Below are 23,815 nucleotides of genomic sequence, written 5' to 3' on the forward strand. Positions count from 1 at the left end.
AGAAACTGAGACATAAAGACACGTCATAGAGGGCCGAGCGCGGTGGCTCATGCCTGTAATCCTAGCACTCTGGGAGGCCGAGGTGGGCGGATCATTTGAGCTCAGGAGTTCGAGACCAGCCTGAGCAAGAGCGAGACCCCATCTCTACTAAAAATAGAAAGAAATTATATGGACAGCTAAAAATATATATAGAAAAAATGAGCCGGGCATGGTGGTGCATGCCTGTAGTCCCAGCTACTTGGGAGGCTGAGACAGGAGGATCGTTTGAGCTCAGGAGTTTGAGGTTGCTGTGAGCTAGGCTGATGCCACGGCACTCACTCTAGCCCGGGCAACAGAGTGAGACTCTGTCTCAAAAAAAAAAAAATTAAAAAAAAAAAGACACGTCATAGAAAACTACAGAACGGGGATTCAAACCTGGGCTTCTGTCTCCAGAGCCCGCACTTAACTGTGACACGACACTCCTAGGTAGCTGTGGAGTGGGTCATCAGCTGGCCATGCCCGTCCTAAGCTGGTGACGGAGTCTTCAGTTGGTCTCCGAAGCCAGACAGCTTAAAATCCCAGCCCCATGACTTACAGGGTGGCTTAAAGCCCAGGCACTCCTCTGAGCTTGTTTCCTCACCTACAGAATGAGGATAATAACCCTTTTTGGCAGGGTCCTGCTGTGGCACCACAAGGAGCTTTGTTGTGCCAGTGTTATTGGGGAGACCGGTGTCCCTACACTGCCCCCAGGTGACCTCCCTGGTTAGTGCTCCCAGGTCAAACACAAAAATGTAGATGCCCCCTTACCTTCAACAGTGGAAGGGGGCAAGGTTTGATCATCAAAGGGCTCACGTGCACGTAGGGTGCTCTACACACTGATTACACCATCAAACCATTTCCCTTTGGGCACCTAGGACTACTGGACCCTAAATTAAAACTCGTTAGCCTGACAATATGGGTCCAGAAAAGGCAAGCCCTTTAGAATCCACCAACTCCCAACTGAGACCTACTTCCAAAAGGCTCGCCTACAAGGCCGCTGAGCCCAAACCTGGAGAGCTCTCCAACCATTTTGGCTGAAACTAACAGTCTGTCAAACCCCTGCTTTTACGTATCAAGGATAGAGACACACATGGCCTGGCTTTGGACTAACCCCTAAGGTTGGATCTCTCAATCTGCCACTTAGCAGCTACGCGACGTAAGGTGAAAAGATCAATGACCGCAATGAATACATGGCCCTGCCCTTGGGGAGACTGAAATCTAGTTAAGAGAAAGACAAATATACAAACACCTTCAAGGTAACATGGTTAGAGCTATGCTGGAGGCATGAACCATGGGCTCAGAGTGTGGCCACTCACCTGGCAGAGCAGGGAATGGGCACCAGAGGAGGCTTCCTGGAGGATTTAGCCTGTCTTTGGGGAGAGGAAACAGAACAGTAGTAGCAGCAGCAGCAGCAGCTATATATATATATATTTTAACATACAGCATTTATTATGTGTAGTCCCTCTTCTAAGCACTTGTCATATTCACTTAATCCTCACAATATCCCTAATGAGTACAATACCCCGATCTTATGAAGAAACAGAGAAGCTATATAATCTTCCCAAGGTCCTGCAGCTACGAAGTGCCAGAGCCAGGATTCGAAGCCCGGGAGTCTGGTTCCAGAGTCTCTGCTCCCACCTTCTGCTCCATGTTGCACAGGAAGAGAGGCACAAAGCCCACGTGGTGTGCAGGGAACAAGCTGCTCAGTCGCTGGACAGCCAAGTGCGAGGTTGTTTTAAGAATTAAACGAGCAAATGTATGGCGGTGTCCAGCGCACAGCTCTTCTGTTGCCATCAGTGGACAGATGGAGGGACAGAAGTGATGCATTCAGAGCCTTATGACCCAAATATTAGCCAGGACAGCACCACGTCTCAGTTCTCGTAGGGCAGTCGTTTGGAACTGGTTGGGCATCGGGATGAGATTAGTCACTCTGAAGGAGATTTTAAGAACACACATCAGTATCTAACGCCAGAAACCATTAGATGGCTTCGGTGTTGTACTAGCCCTGGGGTCCAACTTAGCCCCAGGCTGTCGCCAACCATGCCCTCCACTTCTCCCCCAACTCGTGACACTGCTCTACCATCTGCAAACCACAGCTGTTATCAGCCCACCTTTTACTCAGCAGTTGTCCTCTTTTTTAAGTGTGTCCTGCCTCAAGAAAACTCTGCAACTGATCTTTTCTTAAATATACTTTTCAAACTCTGAAGAAATAAATACCTAAAATTGGTTGAGGGCACGTTAAACTGGTAGAGTGAGACATCGAGCCACGCCTTCAAATCGGAACAAAGCAGACTGGCAAGTGGTGGAAATCTGCAAGTGTCCCACACACCCCTCGCCTTTCTGCTGTGGCACAGTCACCCCTAAGTACTAACCCAAACTAGTAAGAGGCTGTGTGCTCCCAGAGACTCACGGAAGCACTACTTACAAACAGCTACAACTCTGGCATGTACAAAGGGTGAGTTCCATGAACTATCAATAGGTACACACAGGTAAAGGCTTACCTGGTCAAATATTTGAAGCTAAGTTAAAAAGTTAAATGGTTTCTTTGCTGCAGGATTTTTCAGAGCTTTTACTAATAGGCGTCCCCACCCTCTGAGGGAGATACGGCAGCCCAAACTCACCTGACCACACAGCACTGAGCCAGCAGAACATGCTTGGAGATGTGTTGCATCAACATTGACTACTATACTTTGCCCCCACGGCCCCCGCCAGGTAACACCCCGTATCTTAGCTCCCCTTCCCGGCACAATCTCTTCTCTATAACCACCGACTCCCACTTCCTCCTTTCACGTCCTTTCGACCCACTCCAAGCAGGATTCCAGCCCCAATGCCCTGGGACGGCCTCGTCAGGGTTCTACTGACCTTCCTGGGCCACCGTACTCCAGCTACACTGGTCTCCTTCCTGTTCCTCCACATGTTGCTCACTCTAGCCTCAGTCTTCCTCTGCCTGCAACACCCCCCATCTTTTAGATCCCTGTCATTCCAGCTTCAGCTTCGATATCACCACCTGAGGCCTTTCCTGATCTCCCAATCTAAAGTAGCCACATGACCCTACGGCCATTCCCATGTGGCGCATTTGTTATCTGATCTTTACTGTTTGCTGGCTAGCTCCTTGGAAAAAGCTCTAACTCCACTTTTCCACTGCCAGACTCCATGAAATCTTTTTGATTTAAGCCAGTTGGAGACAGGTTTTCCATGACCTACAACTGAAGAATCTTTACTGACATGCTCACACTTCCTCACTGGCAAGATCCAGCTAATTTTCCCTACACGTCTCCCTCCCTCCCGGGCTTCTGTGAAAAGCCAAGTCCCTAGAAATACAAGATCGAGGCCTGTAGGGACATGGAAGATTTCTTCTGACAAATGGCTTGTAGATTTGTTTTAATTTCTGCTGTGCAATTAAAAAAAAAAAAAAAGTAAGATACCCATGCAAGGACAGGAACGATGGGCTTCCTGGAAGGCAGTGTCCCCCTGTGAGCCCCCTCCCTTGGCCTTCCCTGCTTGGATGTCCCAGGTACAGACAGACACAGGGAGGTGGTTACATTTATTGTTTTCTTTTTTTAATGAAACTAGATCACTGCTTACAAAACCCTGGACGAGCTCTCCTGCCCATCCCCGTCAGTTCCCTCGGCTCAGCCTCTCCCCGTTTCACAGGAACTGAAACAAAGTGGGTGCTGAGCAGCCACCACCACATTCATTGTCGACACAACGAATGACAGGAGGGGAGAGCCCTGGGCTCCAACCCTGGGCCTTCAGAGGATGAGTTCTTCCTCCCAAAGCTGTTCCCATGGGGCCTGGTGGTGTACGGATGAGGGCAGTCCATGCCGCCATGGCTCTCAGGCGACCACCCCGACCAGAGTGAAATGACGTGAATGTCCCGCCCACAGATGCCCCCCGCCCCCCGGCAGTCTCCCCCCACCCCCACCCCTCACGCTACCCCTCTACTGAGATGAGGCCCAGCTTCAGTCAGAAGGAGCAGGGCCTACAGGCTGTAGAACTTGAGGCTCCTGTCCATGCCTGTGGAAGCGATGAACTTGGCGTGGTGCCCGAAGGCCACCCCGGTGGTCAGGCCGCTATGCTCTGAGGAGAGAGACAAGAGGCAACCGTGAGAAGGCTTTTCCTTTTGAGTCTGAACACTGACCCCTAATAACAAGCTCCCCAAACAAGCAGTCCTCCCCCCGTCGGTACTTATCACTCTCGAGGGCGGGATTCCAGGCTGACCTGCTCACTATGCGCCTCCAGTGCCTCCCTCAGTGCCTGGCACGAGGCAGGCACCCCATTTTTCATTGGTGGGTGATCGAATAAAGCAATGTCAGTCCTCCTTCTCACCTGAGCTTTCTGGGCAACTGTGATTCAGTTCAGGAAAAACCTTAGTGTTCAGCTTGTTGATATATGTTTAGCTCTAACTCCTTGCTTATAACTGGAATAGTCCATTAGCTTGTTCTAGCTCATGAGGTTCCACTCCAGGGCACAGGGCAGGGCTGGGCAACATGCCTCAAGGGACTTGGGAAATTCATGAACATCAGGACAAACTCCTAGATTGAGGATCACACCTGGAATCAAGCAGCCCCTCACTAGAAAGCCCACACTGTGCCTTCAGCCTGCCACCCTACCTAACTCAGCCCCAATCAAATCACCAGGTCCACTGCAGGGTTAAAACCGGTGGGCCATACAGTCAGAGCAGACACCTTTAAACACAGACACACTGAGCAGGGCTCAGGAAAACAGGTGTATGAAAGAAATATCTTGCAACCCGCCCACAACCTGCTAATGAGGATGAAAATTTCATCAACAAAGAGTACAGCAGCTCCCATTCATTCTTAAGTGAGCATCAGCTCCCCTGTTTCCATGCATGCCACCTCCACATCACTAGGTGTCCCACTCTGCAAGACAGTGACAACATTCCCATTTTAAAGATGGAGGAGCTATAAAGCTCTGAAAGGAAAGGAAAGGTCATGTAGCTGGGGCCACACAACTGTCAGAAGGCCAGAAACCCTGTTAGCGCTGTCTCAGCATCTCATACTTTTCTAATCTAGCACTTACAGTTGCAATTAAATAAGTGTTTGTGAAATCATCCTACATCTGCCTTCCTAAGCTGACTATAAATTCCATCGATGCCAAGAATAGGTCTGTCTTACTCACTTGCTTGAATCCCCAGGGGACTAAGACACAATATTGAGTAAGAACAGCAGATCTTACTACGTGCCAGACACTGTTCTAACCTACCTGTTATACAGACGGTCCCCAACTTAATGATGGTTTGACTTACAATATTTCCATCTCACGATGGGTTTGTCAGGACGTAGCCCTATTGTAAGTTGAGAAGCATCTGGACTTGATGGTTCAACTTGAGATATTTCGACGTTATAATGGGTTTATGAAGTATTAAGTGCATTAAAATGTGTTTATCAGGATATAACCCCATCGTGAGTAGAGGAGCACCTGTGTATATTTTCACCACAACCCCACTGAGTATGTACTATTATCATTCCTATTTTTCTGGGGCTCGAGAGAGGTTAAGTAATGTTGGGGCTCAGAAAATAATACCCCAAAGTACGGCACTTTGGCATGCTGAGTGCTTTGAACTTAAGGAGAACCAATGTCTCTCACCCCTCTTTCTCCTATCTGACTAAGGAACACAACTGTCATGAATCCCTTTCCTGGGAGTCTCAGCAACCAGAAAAAACTAACTGGTATCACAAGGGAGGAGACAGAGGTTGGACACCATATCCAGTATTTGTCACAGACAATCACCTATTCTTCTGAAACAATTTGTCTCTGAGACAAATTTTATTACCCAAGAGACTTTTTAGTGCATTTCCTCCCCACAACTCTCATCACTTGTGTCCCTAACACCCCCTAGGAGCCTCCAGGCCCCTATTGCTTTCTGTAGCTCGGGACGCTATATGGTCAGGCACCACACAATGACATTTTGGTCAATGATGGACCACATATACAACAGTGTGCCCATAAGGTTACAATGGAGCTGAAAAATTCCTATCAACTAGTGACATCGTAGTCATCGTAACATCATTGTGCAATGCACTACTCACATGTGATGTGGGTGGGAACAAACCTATGCTGCTAGTCATATAAAAGTACAGGATATACAATTATGTACATATGTAATATAATACTTGATAATAATAATGACTATGTTACTGGTTTATGTACAGGCATACCTCGGAGACTGCAGGTTTTGTTTCAGACCACTACAATAAAGCAAATCTAGCAATAAAGTAAATCTCAAATTTTTTTATCAGCTCATATAAAGGTTACGTTTACATTATACTATAGTCTACTAACTATACAATAGCATTAGTATAAAAAGACAATGTATATACTTTAATTAAAAAAATGCTTTTTTGTTAAAAAATGCTAACAATCATCTGAGCCTTCAGCAAGTCAATCTTTTTGCTGGTGCAGGGTCTTGCCTTGATTTTGATGGCTGCTAACTGGAGGATGGTGGCTGCTAAAGACTGAGGTGGCTGTGGCAATTTCTTAAAATAAGACAACAACGAAGTTTGCCACATTGATTGACTCTTCCTTTCATGAAAGGTATCTCTGTAGCATGCAACGGATGTTGTTTGATAGCATTTTTACCTACAGTAGAACTTTCAAAATTGGGGTCAATCCTCTCAAACCCTGCCGCTGCTTTATCAACTGAGTCGTGCTTTGTCATTTCAAAAATGTTCACAGCATCTTCACCAGGTAGATTCCATCTCAAGAAACCACTTTCTTTGCTCATCTCTAAGAATTAACTCCTCGTTTGCTAAAGTTTTATCATAAGATTGCAGCAATTCAGTCACAACTTCAGACTCTACTGCTAATTCTAGTTTTCTTGCTATTTCTACCGCGTTACAGTTACTTCCTCTACTGAAGTCTTGAACCCCTCCAAACTCATCCAGGAGGGTTGGAATCAACTTCTTTCAAACTCCTGTTAAATGCTGATATTCTGACTTCATTCCATGAGTCAGGAATGTTTTTAACAGCATCTAGGATGGTGAATCCTTTCCAGATGTTCAATTTACTTTGCCCAGATCCATCAGAGGAATCACCATCTCTAGCAGTTATAGCTTTACAAAATGTATTTTTAAATATTGGTAATAAGACTTTAAAGTTGAAATTATTCCTTGATCCATGGATTGTAGACTGGATGTTGTGTTAGCAGGCATGAAAACAACATTTAATCTCTTTGTATATCTCCATCAGAGCTCCTAGGTGCCTAGGTACATATCAATGAACAGTAATATGTTGAAAGGAATCTGTCTGAGCAGCTGGTCTCAACAGTAGGCTTAAAATATTCAGTAAACCATGCTGTAAACAGGTCATCCAGACTTTGTTGTTCCATTTATAGAGCACAGGCAGAGTAGACTTAGGATAATTCTTAGGGATCCCAGGATTTTCAGAATGATAAACAAGCTTTGACTCCAACTTAAAAGTCACCAGCAGTGTTAGCCCATAACAAGAGACTCAGCCTGTTCTGTGAAGTTTTAAAGCCAGGCATTGACTTCTCTTCCCTAGCTGTGAAAGTCCTAGATGGCATCTTCTTCCTATAGAAGCCTGTTTCATCTACATTGAAAATGTTTAGTGTAGACACCTTCATCAATGATTTTTGCTAGATCTTCCGAATAACTTGCTTCTGTATCAACACTTGCTGCTTCACTCTGAACTTTTATGTTATAGAAATGGCTTCTTTCCTTAAACCTCACAAACCAGCCTCTGATAGCTTCAAACTTTGTTTCTGCAGCTTCCTCACCTCAGCTTTCACAGAATTAAGGAGAGTTAGTCTTGTTCTGGATTAGGCTTTGGATTAGGATTCTCTAATAAGAGAATATTGTGGCTGCTCTGATCTATCTAGACCACTAAAACGTTCTCCCTATCAGCAATAAGGTTGTTTTGCTTTCTAATCATTCATGTGTTCACTGGAGTAGCACTTTTAATGTCCTTCAATAACTTTTCCTTAGCATTCACAACTGGCTAACCGGCATAAGAGGCCTTTTGGCCTATCTTGGCTTTTGACATGCCTTTCTCACTAAGCAAGCTTAATCGTTTCTGGCTTTTGATTTAAAGTGAGAGACGTGCAATTTTTCCTTTCATTTGAATAGTTTGAGGCCATTGTAGGGTTATTAACTGGCCTAATTTCAATATTGTTGTGTCTCAGGGAATGAGGCCAAAGGAGAGGGAGAGAGATGGAGGAACAGCGAGTAGGTGGAACAGTCAGAACACACACATTTACCATTTAAGTTGTCTGTCTTATATGGGCACCATTTATGGCACCCCCCAAACAAATACAATAGTAACATCAAAGATCACTGATCACAGATCACCATAATGGATATAACAATCAAGGGAAAGTTTGAAATATTGTGAAAATTACCAAAATGTGACAGTGACAGGAAGTGAGCATATGCTGTTGGAAAAATGGTGCTGATAAGATTTGCTCAACACCAGGTTGCCACCAACCTTCAATATGTGAAAAACCCAGTATCTGCAAAGTACAATGAAGGGGAACATAATAAAACAAGGTATGTCTGTATTTACTATACTATGCTTTTTAAATCGTTTAGAGTATATTCCTTCTACTATAAAGTTGCCAGGCACGGTGGCTCACACCTCACACCTATAATCCTAGCCCTCTAGGAGGCCGAGGCAGGAGGATCACTTGAGCTCAGGAGCTCGAGATGAGGCTGAGCAAGAGCAAGACCCCATCTCTACCAAAAATAAAAAAATTAGCTGGGCATGGTGGTGCAGGCCTATATTCCTAGCTACTCTGGAAGCTGAGGCAAGAGGATCACTTCAGCCCAGGAGTGTGAGGTCGCAGTGAGCTATGATGACACCACTCCACTCTAGCCGGGGCAACAGAGTGAGACTCTTGTCTCCAAAAAACAAAAAATTAACTGTAAAACAGGCTCATGTAGGGCCTTAGGAGAAGAAGAGGATACTGTTATCATAGGAATTGACAGCTCCACGGGTCATCTGAAGATCTTCCAATGAGACATGATGTGGAGGTAGAAGGCAGTGATACTGATGATCCTGATCATGTGTAGGCCTAGGCTACATGTATGTGTTTGCATTTTAGTTTTTAACAAAAAGTTTAAAAAGTAAAAAAATAAAAAATTTTGAAAATAGAAAAAAGCTTATAGAATAAGGATATAAAGAAAGAAAATACTTTTGCACACCTGTACAATGTATTTGTATTTTAAGCTAAGTGTTATATAAAAGAGTAAAAAAAAATTCTTGGAGTTTATAAAGTAAAAAAGTTACAGTGAGCTAAGGCTAATTTACTTAAGAAGAATATTTTTATAAATTTAATGTAGCCCAAGTCTACAGTGTTTATAAAGTCTACAGTGGTGTACAGTGTCCTAGGCCTTCACATTTGCTCACCACTCACTCACTGACTCACGCAGAGCAACTTCCAGTCCTGCAAGCTCCAGTCGTGGTAAATGCCCTATACAGGTTGTGCCTTTTTTTTTTCTGTTTTTTTAAAGACAGAGTCTTGCTCTCTTGCCCCAGCTAGAGTGCAGTGGCATCATCATAACTCACTACAACCTCAAACTCCTGGGCTTAAGCAATTCTCCTGTCTCAGCCTTCCAGGCTGGGACTACAGGTACATGCCTCCATGCCAAGCTAAGTTTTCCATTTTTTGTAAAGACAGCGTCTCGTGGTCTCGCTCTTGCTCAGGCTCGTCTTGAACTCCTGACTTTAAGCAATCTTGCAGCCTTGGCCTCCCAGAATGCTAGGATTACAGGCATGAGCCAACACACCTGGCCCCATTTATCTTTTATATAGTATCTTTACTACATTTAGATACACAGGTCATACTGTTGTGTTATAATTGCCTACAGTATTCAGTACAGTACCAGACTGTACAGGTTTGTAGCCTAGGAGCAATAGGCTACACAACACAGTCTAGGTGTGTAGTATGCTACACCAACTTGGTTTGTGTAAGTACACTATGATGTTCACAAGACAAAACTGTCTGAAGATGCACATCGCAGAACGTATCCCCATTGTTAAGCGGTGCATGACTGTATAAGCTTCAATCATCTGACCTTTTTCAAGTCTCACATTTTGTACATGCATATGCACATAATTAAAATGGCTTTTCTCCTGCTAATCTATCTACTGTCAGTTTATTTCATAGACTCAATTATCTTTCAGAGGGCAGACAGAATGTTTTCCCTCCTCTACAGTAACTTGCCCAATGCCACACAGCCTGGAAGTGGCAGAGCTAGAACAAGCATTTACACCACGCATTCTGACTCTGAGTCCACTTCCTTAGCCACTGTGTTCTACTGCCTCAGGCAGTGTTAAAGCTGCCTAGGCAAATTCAAGCCCTGGAGATTCCTAACCCAGTGAGGATTCCCTCTGCGCCTGGGTACCCAGAGACCTCAGAGGCCCAGAGCCAGCCTCTACCTGTAAAGTGAAGAATCTCCGTCCACTGTTTGCAGATGTAGATCTGGACATCTGTGCCCCCAAGGGCCAGGTAGGTACCGCTCTGGTCAAAGATCAGTGACTTCACCTGTCAGAAGCAGAAACAGAGGTTACACAAGGGGAACAGAAACTATGGGGCCAATGGGGATTAACAGATGCAATATAGATCAATTCAGTAAATAATCCACAAATGAAGAGAAGCAATGGAGAGAGATGGGGAGGAGGAGGCACACCTCAAAATTGTTATCCAGCTGCAGTGTCTTAAAGTTCTTAAGCTTGCGCAGATCCCAGAGCTTGACAGAGGAGTCGTCAGCCGCTGTAGCCAGGTAGTAGCCATTCTCGGAGAAGGCAATGCTGGTGATGGGGCCTGAGTGGCCAGGGAAGTTGGCCACATTGGTGCGCTCCTACAGTTGGGGGGCGGGTAGTAAAATACATCACCCACTGACCATGAGAGGAAGAAAATGGGGCTACCCAAACGCCTGAGAAGTCCTCCTTTGTCCTTCCAGGAAGAACAGTCAGCAGGAACAGCACGGGTAGATGGCCAGGTCCAGGACCCCCCCAGATCACACCCATCACATCATACATGCAGAGCCACTGTCACTCCACCCTAAGGACACGCCTAGGGCTAGGTGTCATAAGCACCGAATCAGCAACACATCTTCACAAGAGCATGCGTTCCCTCTGACCCTGGGCCTCAGATGGAGGCCTTCCATGTCCTACCTTCAGGTCCCAGATTTTGATCTGAGAGTCCATGGTTCCCGTTCCAAAGATCAGTCCGTCAGGGTGGAACTGTGCACAGGTGAGAGCTGTGGAGAAGGGGAGATGGACCTGTGGTCACAGCCCAGCGGGCAGATGCTAAGAGCAGCAAAGGTAGGTTCCTTGTTCTTCACATTACTCACTGTGCCCAGCACAAAGCCTGGCACTAGGCAGGCACTGGTGGTAAATGTATATTTTGAAGAAAAAGTGAGCAAAATGACTAAATAAAACAAAAATAAATGATAAACACCAAACAAAAGAGCCCAGCACCTCTGAGACAACTTACAGCAGCCAGAGGTCTCATCTGTCACCTTGGTGAGCACACGCCCTGTCTGGATGTCAGAGAAAGCCCAGTACTGAAAAGAAAAGAGACAATGGAGCCAGTGAGAAAGTAGGTCCCCAGGCTCCGGTGGCCCTTCAGGAAGGCAAAGACCTTGGTTTGGCAAACCCTGGCAAAGTTAATGCCTCCCAGCAAAAAGAAAACCTTCTCCATTGAGGCACTGGGGAAATGGCTGGTAAGATGTCCCCTCCTCCTAGGATGTTTAAACTTGGGAACCAACAGGCCTCTTCAGGGCCCTGGCTAGGACCGCACCTGGTCATCAGAAGAGCTCAGGAGATAGTCACCAGTGGCGTGGAGGCTGAGGCCTGTCACAGCGCTCTCATGTGCCCGAACGACCTGTACACAGGAGGCATTCGGGACCGACCAAATCCTGATAGTGGCATCTGGAGAGGCAGAAAACACCAGGTCCTAAAAGGAAAGCAAAGAGGCAGAATGTCAGAGACAGAAAAGAGAGATGGACAACTATGATCTTACAAAAGGGAACTGGGGATGGCCACAACTACAAACAACCGCTTCTCCTTTCAACCCTGCCCTCCCTGGAATCACCTATCCATCCAGTGATGCTGAGAGGGCCAATGGCAAACGCTATTAAAACGCTAACTCCAACAGCATCAGGCCTTGCCATCTAGTGGTAAGAAGGACAACTGCAACGGAAAGCAACTTCCCAACCCACTTCCAGGACCAAAGGAGAAATGTGACTTTTACAATCAAGGAAGTGTATTTTCTTTTATTTAACTGAAATTTAAATAGCCACATGTAGCTAATGGCTACTGTATTGGAAGGCACAGGTCTGAGCAACACTGGGACTGAAAGGGGCACATTAATTGTGTGAGATCATATTTCAGTGCATTCCACACTTACGAATTTCAGGGGCAAATTAATTTTCCAAAAGACTTGGAGCAGGTACAAAACTTACACAGTTTCACTAACCAATTATTTTGGTTAGTTAAGACATTAAAAGCCACAAGGTAAAAACAACTGTCACCTTTTATGAATGTAATTTCATAAGAGACATAATTATTAATACCAAGAAAGCAGGAAAATAGTGCTTTTAATTTGAATAAATTTAGTTTTATGGAAAATTCACCATGTTATTCTTTTATTTCTCATTTCCCTAAGGTCCAAGCCAAGGGAAAGGCTGACTGTCTGGGAGGCACTGATCAGACCCAAACTGTTACCGGCCTAAAATTCAAATCCCGTAATATCTTTATTCTGGTCTCATGAGTTACCTTTACCCTAGATATGAGAGGTTCTCTTTATTTGTAACCCACACCGCTTTCAATAGTCAACATCAAGGTTTTACCACCTCCACCCTTAAGAATCATGGGAAAGCAAATACATCTGTCTTCCTCAGATATTTGAGAGTCAAGATTATGTTGAGCTTTGTCTTCTGTAGTTTGCATTATAAACATTGTGTTTTTTTTTTACTTTCCCTAATATAAAATATTTCAATGAATATGCTTTGTCAAACCACCCATTTCCTTTCTCCCCCCGTCTGAAGACCCCTGCTTTACGAGGTTCTACACAGAGTAAAGGGCAAGGCCCCTGACTCCAAACAGAGGCCCTCTAAAGGCCCTCTCTCAGGAGTCAGAGCTCCTTCTCGGCTCCATGTCACCAAGGAGACAGTAGGGGACTGGGGGATGGTTCAGGGACCATTGTTTTGGGAAACGGGGCTCAGGAAAGAGGGACCAAAGGTAGCTGGGAGAACCCCTTACCTGGGAAGGATGAAACACCACACTGGTGACCTTCTTGGTATGGCCTTTGAGGGTGGCCAGGATTTGCTCAGAACTCTTGTCAAAGACAACGACATTTTTATCCGCCCCACCTGGAAAGGACCCAAATGAGACCAAAAAATGAGTCAGGCCCACCCAGGCACGTTTGCTGAAGAAGGGACTTTTGTCCCCAGGCCCATGAAGAGGACAAGGAACAAGAACCTTTCTCTGCCACCCCTCCCCACTTAGGCCTGCTGGGCCAGGCCCATACTCTTACCAGTGAGGATCTTGTTGGTGTCGGAGGGACAGAGGTCCAGGGCAAGGATCCCGGGAATGCTGGCACTGTGCAAGCCCTTTGCAGAGAGAGCCACACCAAACTCTGTCACACCCAGATCATGGCAGGCCACAGCCACACAACTCCCCCACTGCCATCCCTGGTCACCCATCCCCTCAGAGTAACAACAGTTACTTCTACTCCTTATCCATCCCGCTTGGCTTTGTGCCTGGATGTGGTCACTCCCTTCTGCATTACTGGGACCCAGAGCTCGGCAGGAGAGGAGCTCTAACAACTTCAGCAGCCCAGGTGACAAACAGGGCCAGAGGGCCTGGACAGCTTTCCACTCACTGCTCTCCATGCTGGCCGACCCCACCCCAGAAACAGCAGGGGAGGGCCTGACTCCAAGTTAGTGGGGACCCAGCCACTCACCACGTGGGATGCCACCTGCCGGTATTTGCTGAGCTCTTCTGGCTTCACCAACTCCTCAGGCACAGTCTTCCCCCTCTGATAAAATGAAAATGCCCCCCAAGGAAAGCAGCAATAAATACAAGACTCAGCCACCCCTCTTTCTCTTAAGGGGTCAATTGCCTCCCACCAGGCCAGCGCTCTGTTGGCTCCAAAGAGGACTTACCTTCTTACGCTCCGTGGTTAGCACAGTGGCCTTGTCTTGAAGCTGGGGAGGAACAGGCACAATGTGAGACAAATTATCTTGCCAGGACAATGGCACACTGGAGGCTGGTCACATGTGTGCTTTCACAAGCATCATCAAGAACTTGTTACCTGACAACTTCTACGCTAAAGGCTTACATACATTATCTCTTTTACTTTCACCCCAACTTTATGAGGTAGGTGTTGAAGATCTTATTTTACAGCTGAGGAAGCAGCCTCAGAGAAGCCAAGTCACTTGCCCAAGGTCAAAGAGGTGATAAATAACAGAGCAAGGACCTGAACCAGGTCTGTAGCACTCCCATAGGTCTACGCCACCAAGACGAGAGCTCAGATGCACGCTGACCATCTGAACTGCTTGGAAAGATACCACCAGGCCCCACAAATGAGGATTCCGTGTATAAAACAGAGCACTGGACTTAGAATCAGGAGCCGAGCTCTGCCTCCTCTGAGGTGTGTCTTTCATCTATAAAATGATGATGATAAATTCCTGTCTCGTTTCCCCCATAGGAAAAAAACACGAAAACATATTAAAAAGTAGCTTCATATCTTAGTAACAAAGTAGCTTAACAGCTTGATAACTTCATAGCTTAATAACAGTAAGAGCTAAATGTCACACTTATCAATAATTAAATCTTCTAAATTCCCACAAACCTATACATTAGGTACTATTATATTCTCAGTTCAGAAGCAAGGGAAATGAGACACAGAAGGGTTGGCTCAGTAAGCCAAGATCATAAAGCAGCACCATCGAAATCCAAACCTAGGCAGTCTGGTCCCAGAGTCCCTGCTCTGCACCATCATACTCTACTCCCAAATGTTGGGATTTTTAGTCACACTGGACTCAAGGCAGGTGGTGAAAAGTGAGGGCCCATCAGCATTCCCCCCAAGTGACAGCAGGACTTACCTTCTGGATAATCTCGGGGGTCATTCCCACCAGCTCACCCAAATCCATTGGCTCGCCTGCACCCTGAGGAGAAGAAAGGAGGGTGAGAGGCACAGAGTGCCAAGGACCCTCACATAAGGAGAGCCCCATGGGCCACTGCACACAAATGGGCTGCTCCCAAGGTGGGGGGACACTCACCACAACACTTGGCTGGGAGCTTGGCACCGCCTGGGGCACAATGAGACCAGCTTGTGGTTTCAGGGTAGCCAGAGCTGAAAGAAAAGATAACGTCAGAAATGGGATATCACAAAGCAGGACCAGCCCAGAGTGGGGGATAGCAGGGGAGAGGCACCACCTTCTCGGGCAGCAGTGACTTCCTTGGTGAGACGGGCAATGACACGGCAGGCAGCATCATGCTGGTACAGAGCGTGGGACAGCTCCTGGCGGGTTGTCTGCAGCTGCTGGCGCAGAGTGAAGCTGTGCAGCATGACTGCATCCTGAGAGACGGCAACATCACTGTGAGGTGGGGGCGGGCGGGGAGCACCCAGTAGAGTTGGCCCTTGAGGAGAGGACGCTGCCTACCCCACAGCCTAGACCAGTATTAGTGACCCAAGTGATATCCAAGTGACCCTGAATATGCTGGCAGACACTCCTGAGCTCCTACCCCCCGGCCAAATATGGGGCACACAGCACAAGCAGGAGCCAGCTCTTTCCCATCCCCATCTTCTCTAATTTACCAGCAAATCACAGATGTCACTCCGTCACCTCTCTAAAAAGGGAATAATAACAGTGCTGCTACTGCTATTTATTGATTGGCCTCGTTGTGTCAGCCACTGTGCCAGACAGTCCCACAAGATGCAGTCATTCATTCATTATTTCTAGAGCACCTACTATGTACCACGTGCTGCTCTGTGCTGGGGATACACTGATGAATAAAACCAGTCCCTGATATCACAGTTTATACTCTAAATAATGCTCGATCTTTCCCACCCTCAAGTCCTAGTCTAGTGATGCATTCTCTTCAAGCGAGGAAGACACTGATTGATTCTCTTTCAGGAACTCACCCATTCATCTTGCAAAGCTTTCAGAATGGCCGGGATACTAGTGGCTGAGGGAGGCTTGGGCCGGATTGGGTGAGCAACTGCCAAGAGAGGGAGAGCGGGGATGAAGAACTATAAGCCAGGGGACTCTCCCCCACCACACCTCTTTTCCCTTTAGCCATTAACAGACCACTATCTCCTCGCCCGATGCACTGGCACCACCTGCCATCCTCTCAGGCTCTGACCTAAGATGGCCCTAGACTAAGGTCAGCCAGTAGGCACCTTTGATGTCGATGAGCTGCTCCTCCGAGAGAGGCTGGTTGTTGATGGGATCTGTACCATTCTCTGCAATGTACTTCTCGATGAGCCGCCGCTCGTAGACATGATTAGAGACAGGGGACACACACGGGTGCTCTGGCACTTCATTGGAGACTGTAGAGAAAAGGCATGCAGTGAGCTTGGGGTGCAGGGAATCCTGGGTCTTAGGGATTCCTCACCTGCTATTGGCCCCAACATGACCAGGCATCCTCACACTCAACTAACAGGAAGCAAGACATATGACACCAGGCCAGCTTTGTACTGGACCCAGAATGTTTTCCAGCTACATAACTAAGCTTCTCCACCAGTCTCCTGACAGTCAATAATAACTATTAACAACTACTATGTGCCAGGGACCTAGAGTACAGCAGTCAATAATCCCTGCCCATCTCATTTTTGAACAAAGAGAGTTGGGTACCCATTTTACTCCACAACACGGAGATACACGTGAACCCACTCCAATTCCTCACATCCACTTCAGTCCAGGTGATAATCCTCCTGGATGGATTACCAAAGAAATTATAAAGTCTGAGAATCATTTTCCTCCTATACTCTCCCAACACTAATCTGTGATCTCAGATGTGGGGGTTTTCCCACACACACCAAGCAAGCAGTCGTTCAGCAGGGATACCAGCTGGGTGTCCTCCAATTCAATTCTGACACTACCTACCTGGAGGTGGCATCAGATCCCACAGGTTGAGGGTTCAGTCCTACAAAACTGTCCCCTCCCCCCCTTTGGATGCCAATCTTGAACCCCACGTTGTTTTACCTGTGTTTCTGAGATGACTGCCTATAAATCAGGGTTCCCATAATCATTAATTTGCTAGCAGCTCACAGAACTCAGGGAAACACTTATATTTACCAATTTATTATAAAGAATATTACAAACGATACAGATGAAGAGATGTATAGAGTGAGATATGGTAGAAGGAACGCAGAGCCTCATGACATCCTCCAGGGACCTCCGTATGTCCCGCTACATGGAAGCTCTCCAAATCCTGTCCTTTTAGGTTTTTATGAAGGTATCATTACAAAGGCATGATTGATTAAAACACTGGCCATTGGTGATCAACTTAACCTTCATCCCCTCTCTCTTCCCCAGATGTTGGGGGGTAGGGATGAAAGTCCCAACTCTCTAATCCCGCCTTGGTCTTTGGGGATGACCAACCCCCATCTTAAGCTAAAATAGGGCTGCCAGCCAACAGTCAATTCATTAGCACATAAAAAGATACTTATGGTTTGGAAGATTCCAAGGAGCAAATGTGACAAACACTACAATAATAAAACAACATTTATGTGGTACATTTGCTTGGCCCATTACTATGTGATTTGAAGCATGTTACACACAGTAACTTACCCTCACGACAACCCCCCCCCCCCCAGGCTTCATTTGCACACTTGCCTCCAGAGACTGTACCCCTTGAGGATAGGGATTACAGCTGGTCTCTGACTTCCAGTACAATGCAGATGCCCAGCAGGCACCTGGCAAACATCTAATAAATGAGTGAAGTGAATTAGAGGAAGAACGGTGCTGGGGAATATAAAAGAGAGCTTCCTCAAGACTGAAAGGAAATGATGAATGTCAAAATACTTTGCAAATTGTAATTTCTTCGATGTGAGACATTCCTTTTTCTGTTCCTTTCCCTTCCTTCCTTCCCCTTTGGATCAATGGAGAGGTTCTGAGAAGAGAAGGAAGGGAACAGAAAAAAGGATGGGAAACTGGTAATCTGATGAAATGAGAAGGAAAAACACCTGCATGCCATAATAAAATACCGAAAGGAAAGACAATAGAAAGCATGGAAAAGGCACAGATTCAGGGTCAAAGCCCCGTATCACCTAGCTGCGTCATACAGCTCTGCCACTTACTGGCCGTGTACCCTTTAGCCTCACTCTTCCAGAGCCTTACAACCTCATCTCTAAAACCAGTATCTTTATTTCTCCTTTAGGGAATTCTTGTGAGGATAAAATGAGATCATAGACTTGGAAGCACGTCGTAAACCTGTAAGAGCTTTATAAATGTGCGCTGTTTTTATTAGTCATACAGTGTGAGACCGGGAGCCAGACACCTGGCTTCCAGCCCCGTCTCTGCCTCTAACTCGCTGTGTGACCTTCGCGAATCACAAAAGCTCCGACTATCCAGGCGAGACGTCAGACAACACTCAGCGCAATGCTCTCTACTTTGCAAATGGGGAAACTGAGGCCCAGAGCTTTAAGCCAGTTCACAAAGCCAAACGGAGGCTGACCCTGGACAAGCCCTCGGGTTTCCTGACTCCCACATCAGAGCTGTTTCCGCTGCACCAGCTCTGTTCAGAACTGTTTCCACTCTGTAAAACGAGGTGGCTGGCCTCAGTAACCCCTGCGACAATAAACCTGAGGCACTATGTAAACTGCGGAGCACTGCGCAAATGCACCCCGCGCTGAGGTGAGAACCCTCGTGCTGACATGCCGCTGCTCCGCCTCTGGGGCGCCCCATTCCCGCCTTCGCGCCGACCCGGGCGCCGCAACGGTCCGCACGCACTCCCACTCCGCTCTCCGGCCTCCTGCGACCCGAGATCGGCCGTAGCCAACACTCACTGGAGCAGATCAGGGACATGGCGCCGTGGCCACGCTCCGAGGCGCCTCACACCGGGCTCCCGGACTAGCTTCTGAGCCTCCGCGAGCCACTTCCGGTCCCCCGCTGCAGCCGGGACGCTCCGCGGCGAGCTGGGAGCAGCCCCGCCGAGCTATGCTAGCGTAGCGCTTCACGTGGGAATGGGACGGTCGCGCGCCTCAGCCTTCAGCACCTAACGGAAACTACCCTTTCCCAGAATGCAACCGGGCAGGAAAGGGCCCGCCACCGAACACTCGGCCATTTCCGGATTGGCTCGGCTCCTTCCGTAAAGCGAGGTGGGCGGGGGAAGAGGAGAGCCAAAACTACTTTAAAGCCAAAGCAATTTGGCAGCGCTTGTTTTGTTTTGAGAACCGCGCGGTCGTCGGCCACGCGACCCTGGTCTTTTTAAACTTTCTTTTCTGTGCGCGAGAATTTCCTAATGAGCTTGTTAAAATGCAGATATCTCGGGCCTGCCTTAGTCTTTTTGTGCGCCACGTGATTCCGAGGCAGGTGTTTTCTCGGGCCACCTTTGCGTGGCCCAGTGAAAAAAGCACAGCTGCAGATGGGTTGAGAAACTATTAATGACACCTGCCAAGAAAGAAACTTCTGGTCCCGCCTCCACTACCAGTCTGCTCTGTGATTTTGGACAAGTCATCCGCTTCACTGCCCCTTCGTCTTTGTCAAGAGACAAAATTACGACAAATTTAAAGACCTTAACGGGCTTTTATTTGTGATTCTAGAATCAGGCAACACCCGTTCTATTAAATAGAATGAGTGTTTTGATGAGCTGAGCAGAGGAGGTTGGTTTTCTAGACAGAAAAGAGCTGAGGAAAGCGGAACAGAAAACAAAAAGCGGATTGGTCATTTCAAAGTTCCTTCTCTTGTAAAGGTTAAAGTGGAGGGGATGTAGGGAGTCTCATGCTGACTACAACCGGCCTTTTGGGGGATTTGGCTACTATCTCTCTCCCCCCTGATTTCTCAGGTCATATAAAGATCTTGGTTTTGGCGTGGTGGCGTGGAGCCTCAGAGAATTAACTCCATTTTGGTTTGGTCTGTTGGGCCTAGTACAGAAGCTCAGTCCAAACCAATGGCCTTTATAAATTTCATTTAATGTCTTCTAGGTCCCTTCCAGCTCAGTATATGATTCTTTGTGAATATCTATAAGATAAGAGACTCTCAGGAATCATGCAGATAACATGTGGTGTGGTCTATAATATATCCAGACAAAAGAGCAGGATGGACAAGTGTGGTCAGTGAAGTCTCCTTTACTGAAGATGTGTGAATGAGCTGGACTTTGACAGGTGGGCAATATTCAGATAGAGGATAAGGAGAATGAAGAGCATTCCAGGAAGAGAAACAGCATAAGCAAAGGCTTGGAGAGAAAATTAAAAGTTATAGGTACCAAGGGCAGGATGGTGTAGTAGCCAAGAGCATGGCTTCTGAAGTTAGACTCTGTGCTCAAAGCCCAGCTCGACCCAGATAGTTCACTGGATGAACATTTCTATGCTTTAATCTCCTCATATGTAAAATGGAGGAGTGATAACAAGGCTAGAACTAACTCACAGAGTTGTTGTGAAGAGTTAACATACAAAAAGGACATCACTCCCCTGCACCAATAAAGTAGCATCCTAATTAAGTCCTCTTGCTTCCAGCCTGACCACCTCCTGATCCACTTTCCACAGAACAGCCAGTGATCTACTTTCAATGAAAAATCTATTCACGCTACTCCCCAGGCTTTTCATTCATCCAACAAATATTGATTGGGTGCCACCTATGTGCCAGGCCCTGTTCTGATAACTGGAGATAAAAAAGTCGAACAACAAAGACAAGGTTTCTACTCTCTTGGAGCTTGCATTCTACTGGGAGGACACAAACAACACATAAGAAAATTCCAGAGAGTGGTAAGTGCTATGAATAAAACAAATCAGAGTAAGATAACTAGGGAGTGCTTGGGGTTAGAGGGATGACCACTTTAGGCACAGTGTTCAGGGGGTGCATCTCTGAGGAGGTGACATATTTGCTGAGACCTGAATGAGGGAGTAGGGGCAAAAGGAAAGCTTCCTCTCCACCCTCTGAAAGTTCACTGAAATGACCTGACAATAGACAGATTGAAGAGAGAAAAGGCACACAAATTTATCAACATGCAAGTGTGCACAGGAGTCATACAAAATATGAGACTCAAAGAAGAGTCAGGGGAAAAAAAAAAAAGAAGAGTCAGATGGCTGAAGCTTCAATAGCATCTTCTTCATAGGGGAGAGGGAGATGGGGGAATGTAGCCAATTTTGAAGAGTAGTAAATGATTTTTTAGGGAAAATGAGCCCAAAGAACAGACAATGGCCTGGGACAAAGTTCCTCTGAATGCTGGGGGAAGTGGCAACAAGGTGAGGGGCAGAACTACACCATGAACAAAGGATGTCTTAGTATATAGAGAAAGTCTCTCAGGTAATCTCTTGGAGCTGCCTTCAGAAGAATACATGAAAAGTCTGTTTGGACCTGGTAGCAACTTTTAGTCTTTTCGTCTCCAGCGGTTAACCTTTCCTGGTTATTTGATGACATTCCTAGGGAGGGGGTTTTAAGACAACTGTAGTTCTTCTGAAAGAAATTTTCTCAGCCAGATAAGGGAACTTGCAGAGAAAACCCTTTCCTTCCCTGCACTTGAGTGGGAGGCACAAGAGGTTAGCTGCTCTTTGATTCTGAGGCAGATGGAATGCCTTCCAATTTCCTTTCATTCAAAAGTGCTGGGCATGCCAAAGCATGGTACTTTGGGGTACTGTTCTCTGAGCCCCGACAAAGGAAAGGAGTCAGTCCTGAGACCAGGAATGAAGGAGAGAGTTTCTGGTGGAGGCGAGGAGGGGGGAGAAGCTTGCCCCCATGTCTGCCCCATGCTGACCTCTCCAGCCACACTGGCCTTTCAATTCTTCAAACATACCCACTCTGGCTGGCTCCAGAACTTCTGCCTGGAACACTTTCCTCAGCTCTCTCCCTTTCTCCCCTTCCCTTCCAACCCCTCAATGTATAAACTTCCGTTTCACCTTAAACGTTGTTAGCCTTTCCTTGACCCCTGACTGAGGTTTGGTCCCCAAAGGACCCTGTAATTCCCTCCAAGCCACTTTGAATAACTGTAGTTATTTGATTATTTACTTATAAGTATCTGTTTGATGTCTGTTTTCTGCTAGACTGTAAACTTCACGATGGCAGGAACCATAGTTGTTCTGGTTACTCTTGCTCTCAGATCTAAGAGTGCCACACAGAGCCTGCACACATCAGGAACTTCTCAAGTACTATACTTGGATGTGTGGTAGGAAATAAAATGGGTCTGTTTAGGTGGAGCCTTGAACCCCAGGGTAGACCTGATGGGGGTGGCAGCATTTGATTGCATTTGAGCTATGGAACCACTTGTCAGAGTTCCCTCTGGAAGACACTTGCTGGATTGGTTGGGGTGGGACAGAATAGAAGGAGGGAGATCCAGTAATTAATTACTGGACAAATCTTTACTGAGTACCCACTGTGTGCCAGGCATTGGTGATACCACAATGAGCAAAACTGGAGCTGTCTCTCTATTGGGGAACTTATGGCTATGACAGCAGAATGCATGAAAAAGGCAGTCCCTTTAAGGCTTTTCAGTTTCAAAAGCCATCTCTACAGGGACTAGAAAGGATTCAGGATGATTTTGCAGTAAACAGGAGACTTGGGGGAGAGGGATGGATGCATAAGTGTTGGTGGGTTGCTGAGGAAGGAACTCTATGCCTTGCTCCCCCAGGCCTAGGCTGCTGTTGCTGCTTGGGAAGCATGGGGACACAGTGGCCAACCCCCCAGAAGCAGCTCCATTTCCCAGGTAGATTCAGTGGTAACCTGTGTGGACAAGTGACAGAATATTAGGCAGGATAATGAGAGTCTCCGGAGTTGCCAGCTCAAACAACTGACACTGAAGATTAGATGAACTCCCCCTACTTCTTTTTGGCCCTATGTTAATTCTCCAAAACTGAAATTCAAGGTGGGAGGAACCCTGAACTGTCCGAGATTGTTTCTACCACTCAAATGGAAGAGAGTCGAAAAAAAATCAATTTGTCATAGAAAAATAAAAGTTACATTTCTTGCCCAGGAAAGGCTGCAACCTGAGACTGGTAATCCTACAAATCAGCACGATCTGATCTCACAAGCAAATGTGAAGTTGACTGTTAGAAAAGCTGGAAAGTGAGGTTCAGGATGCCACCAGAGCCCGTTCTAGAATAAAGACTCTTAGCTGAGAGGCAGGAAGTGACAAGGGCCCAGATGAAGACGGATGAGTCTGAGAAACATTTGTTGGGAAGAAACAACTGGGTGAAGTGACAAATTGGGAGCCACTTGAGTGTGCAGTCTAAGGCGACAGAATTAGAAGGCTGACTCAGGGGGCAGGTGAAGAGTTACATTTCAGAGGGTTGGGTTTGAGGAAGGGGTTTTAACCTCAAAGGGGAACTGTCCTATGGCAGCTAATGGTGGTGATAAAAACACTCTCGACAGCAACTTGGATTTAAAAAAAAAAAAAAGTTCACTCTTGTTACTTCCTTGAAACTTCACACCAACTGTGAAGTGGTATTTTTAGGTACTTTATAGTTTTGAAAGTCAAGCAACTAAGGTCCAGAGAAAAGAAGTGACGTGCCCGGGATCACAAAGCAGGCAAGAGTTCACTTCATCCAAATCCCTGGTCCATCCCCTTCACAATGCTGCCTTTGTGATAGAAATGGGGTGTGGGGGTTGGTTCCCTTCCTTCTCTAAAATTCTGAGCTAACAGTTGG

The 23,815-nt window shown here is 46.7% G+C and overlaps 1 protein-coding gene across 1 annotated transcript; it reads right to left on the reverse strand.

The window, feature by feature from the left end:
* Positions 1–3,387: 3,387 nt before the first annotated feature.
* Positions 3,388–19,243, reverse strand: PRPF19 (pre-mRNA processing factor 19). The gene is made up of 16 exons (XM_069470082.1): positions 19,025–19,243; positions 16,415–16,564; positions 16,157–16,233; positions 15,448–15,589; positions 15,291–15,364; positions 15,114–15,176; positions 14,172–14,213; positions 13,970–14,044; positions 13,541–13,616; positions 13,267–13,376; positions 11,804–11,959; positions 11,498–11,567; positions 11,176–11,261; positions 10,689–10,859; positions 10,438–10,543; positions 3,388–4,098 (listed from the first exon to the last, which is right to left on the reverse strand). The coding sequence occupies exons 1-16, from the start codon at positions 19,041–19,043 to the stop codon at positions 4,001–4,003; spliced, it is 1,515 nt and encodes a 504-aa protein (XP_069326183.1). The 5' UTR covers positions 19,044–19,243; the 3' UTR covers positions 3,388–4,000.
* Positions 19,244–23,815: the final 4,572 nt, after the last annotated feature.

Source organism: Eulemur rufifrons, chromosome 6 (assembly GCF_041146395.1).
Source record: "Eulemur rufifrons isolate Redbay chromosome 6, OSU_ERuf_1, whole genome shotgun sequence".
Taxonomy (NCBI): Eukaryota; Metazoa; Chordata; class Mammalia; order Primates; family Lemuridae; genus Eulemur; species Eulemur rufifrons.

What these genes read in the sequence shown, in the direction of transcription:
- PRPF19 (XM_069470082.1), bottom strand. An exon ending in TGGTGTTTCATCCTTCCCAG is followed by an intron (nt 11,960 to 13,266) that starts GTAAGGGGTTCT and finishes CTTTCCTTTTAG; the next exon opens with GACCTGGTGTTTTCTGCCTC. An exon ending in AGCTGGATAACAATTTTGAG is followed by an intron (nt 10,544 to 10,688) that starts GTGTGCCTCCTC and finishes TGCTTCTGACAG; the next exon opens with GTGAAGTCACTGATCTTTGA.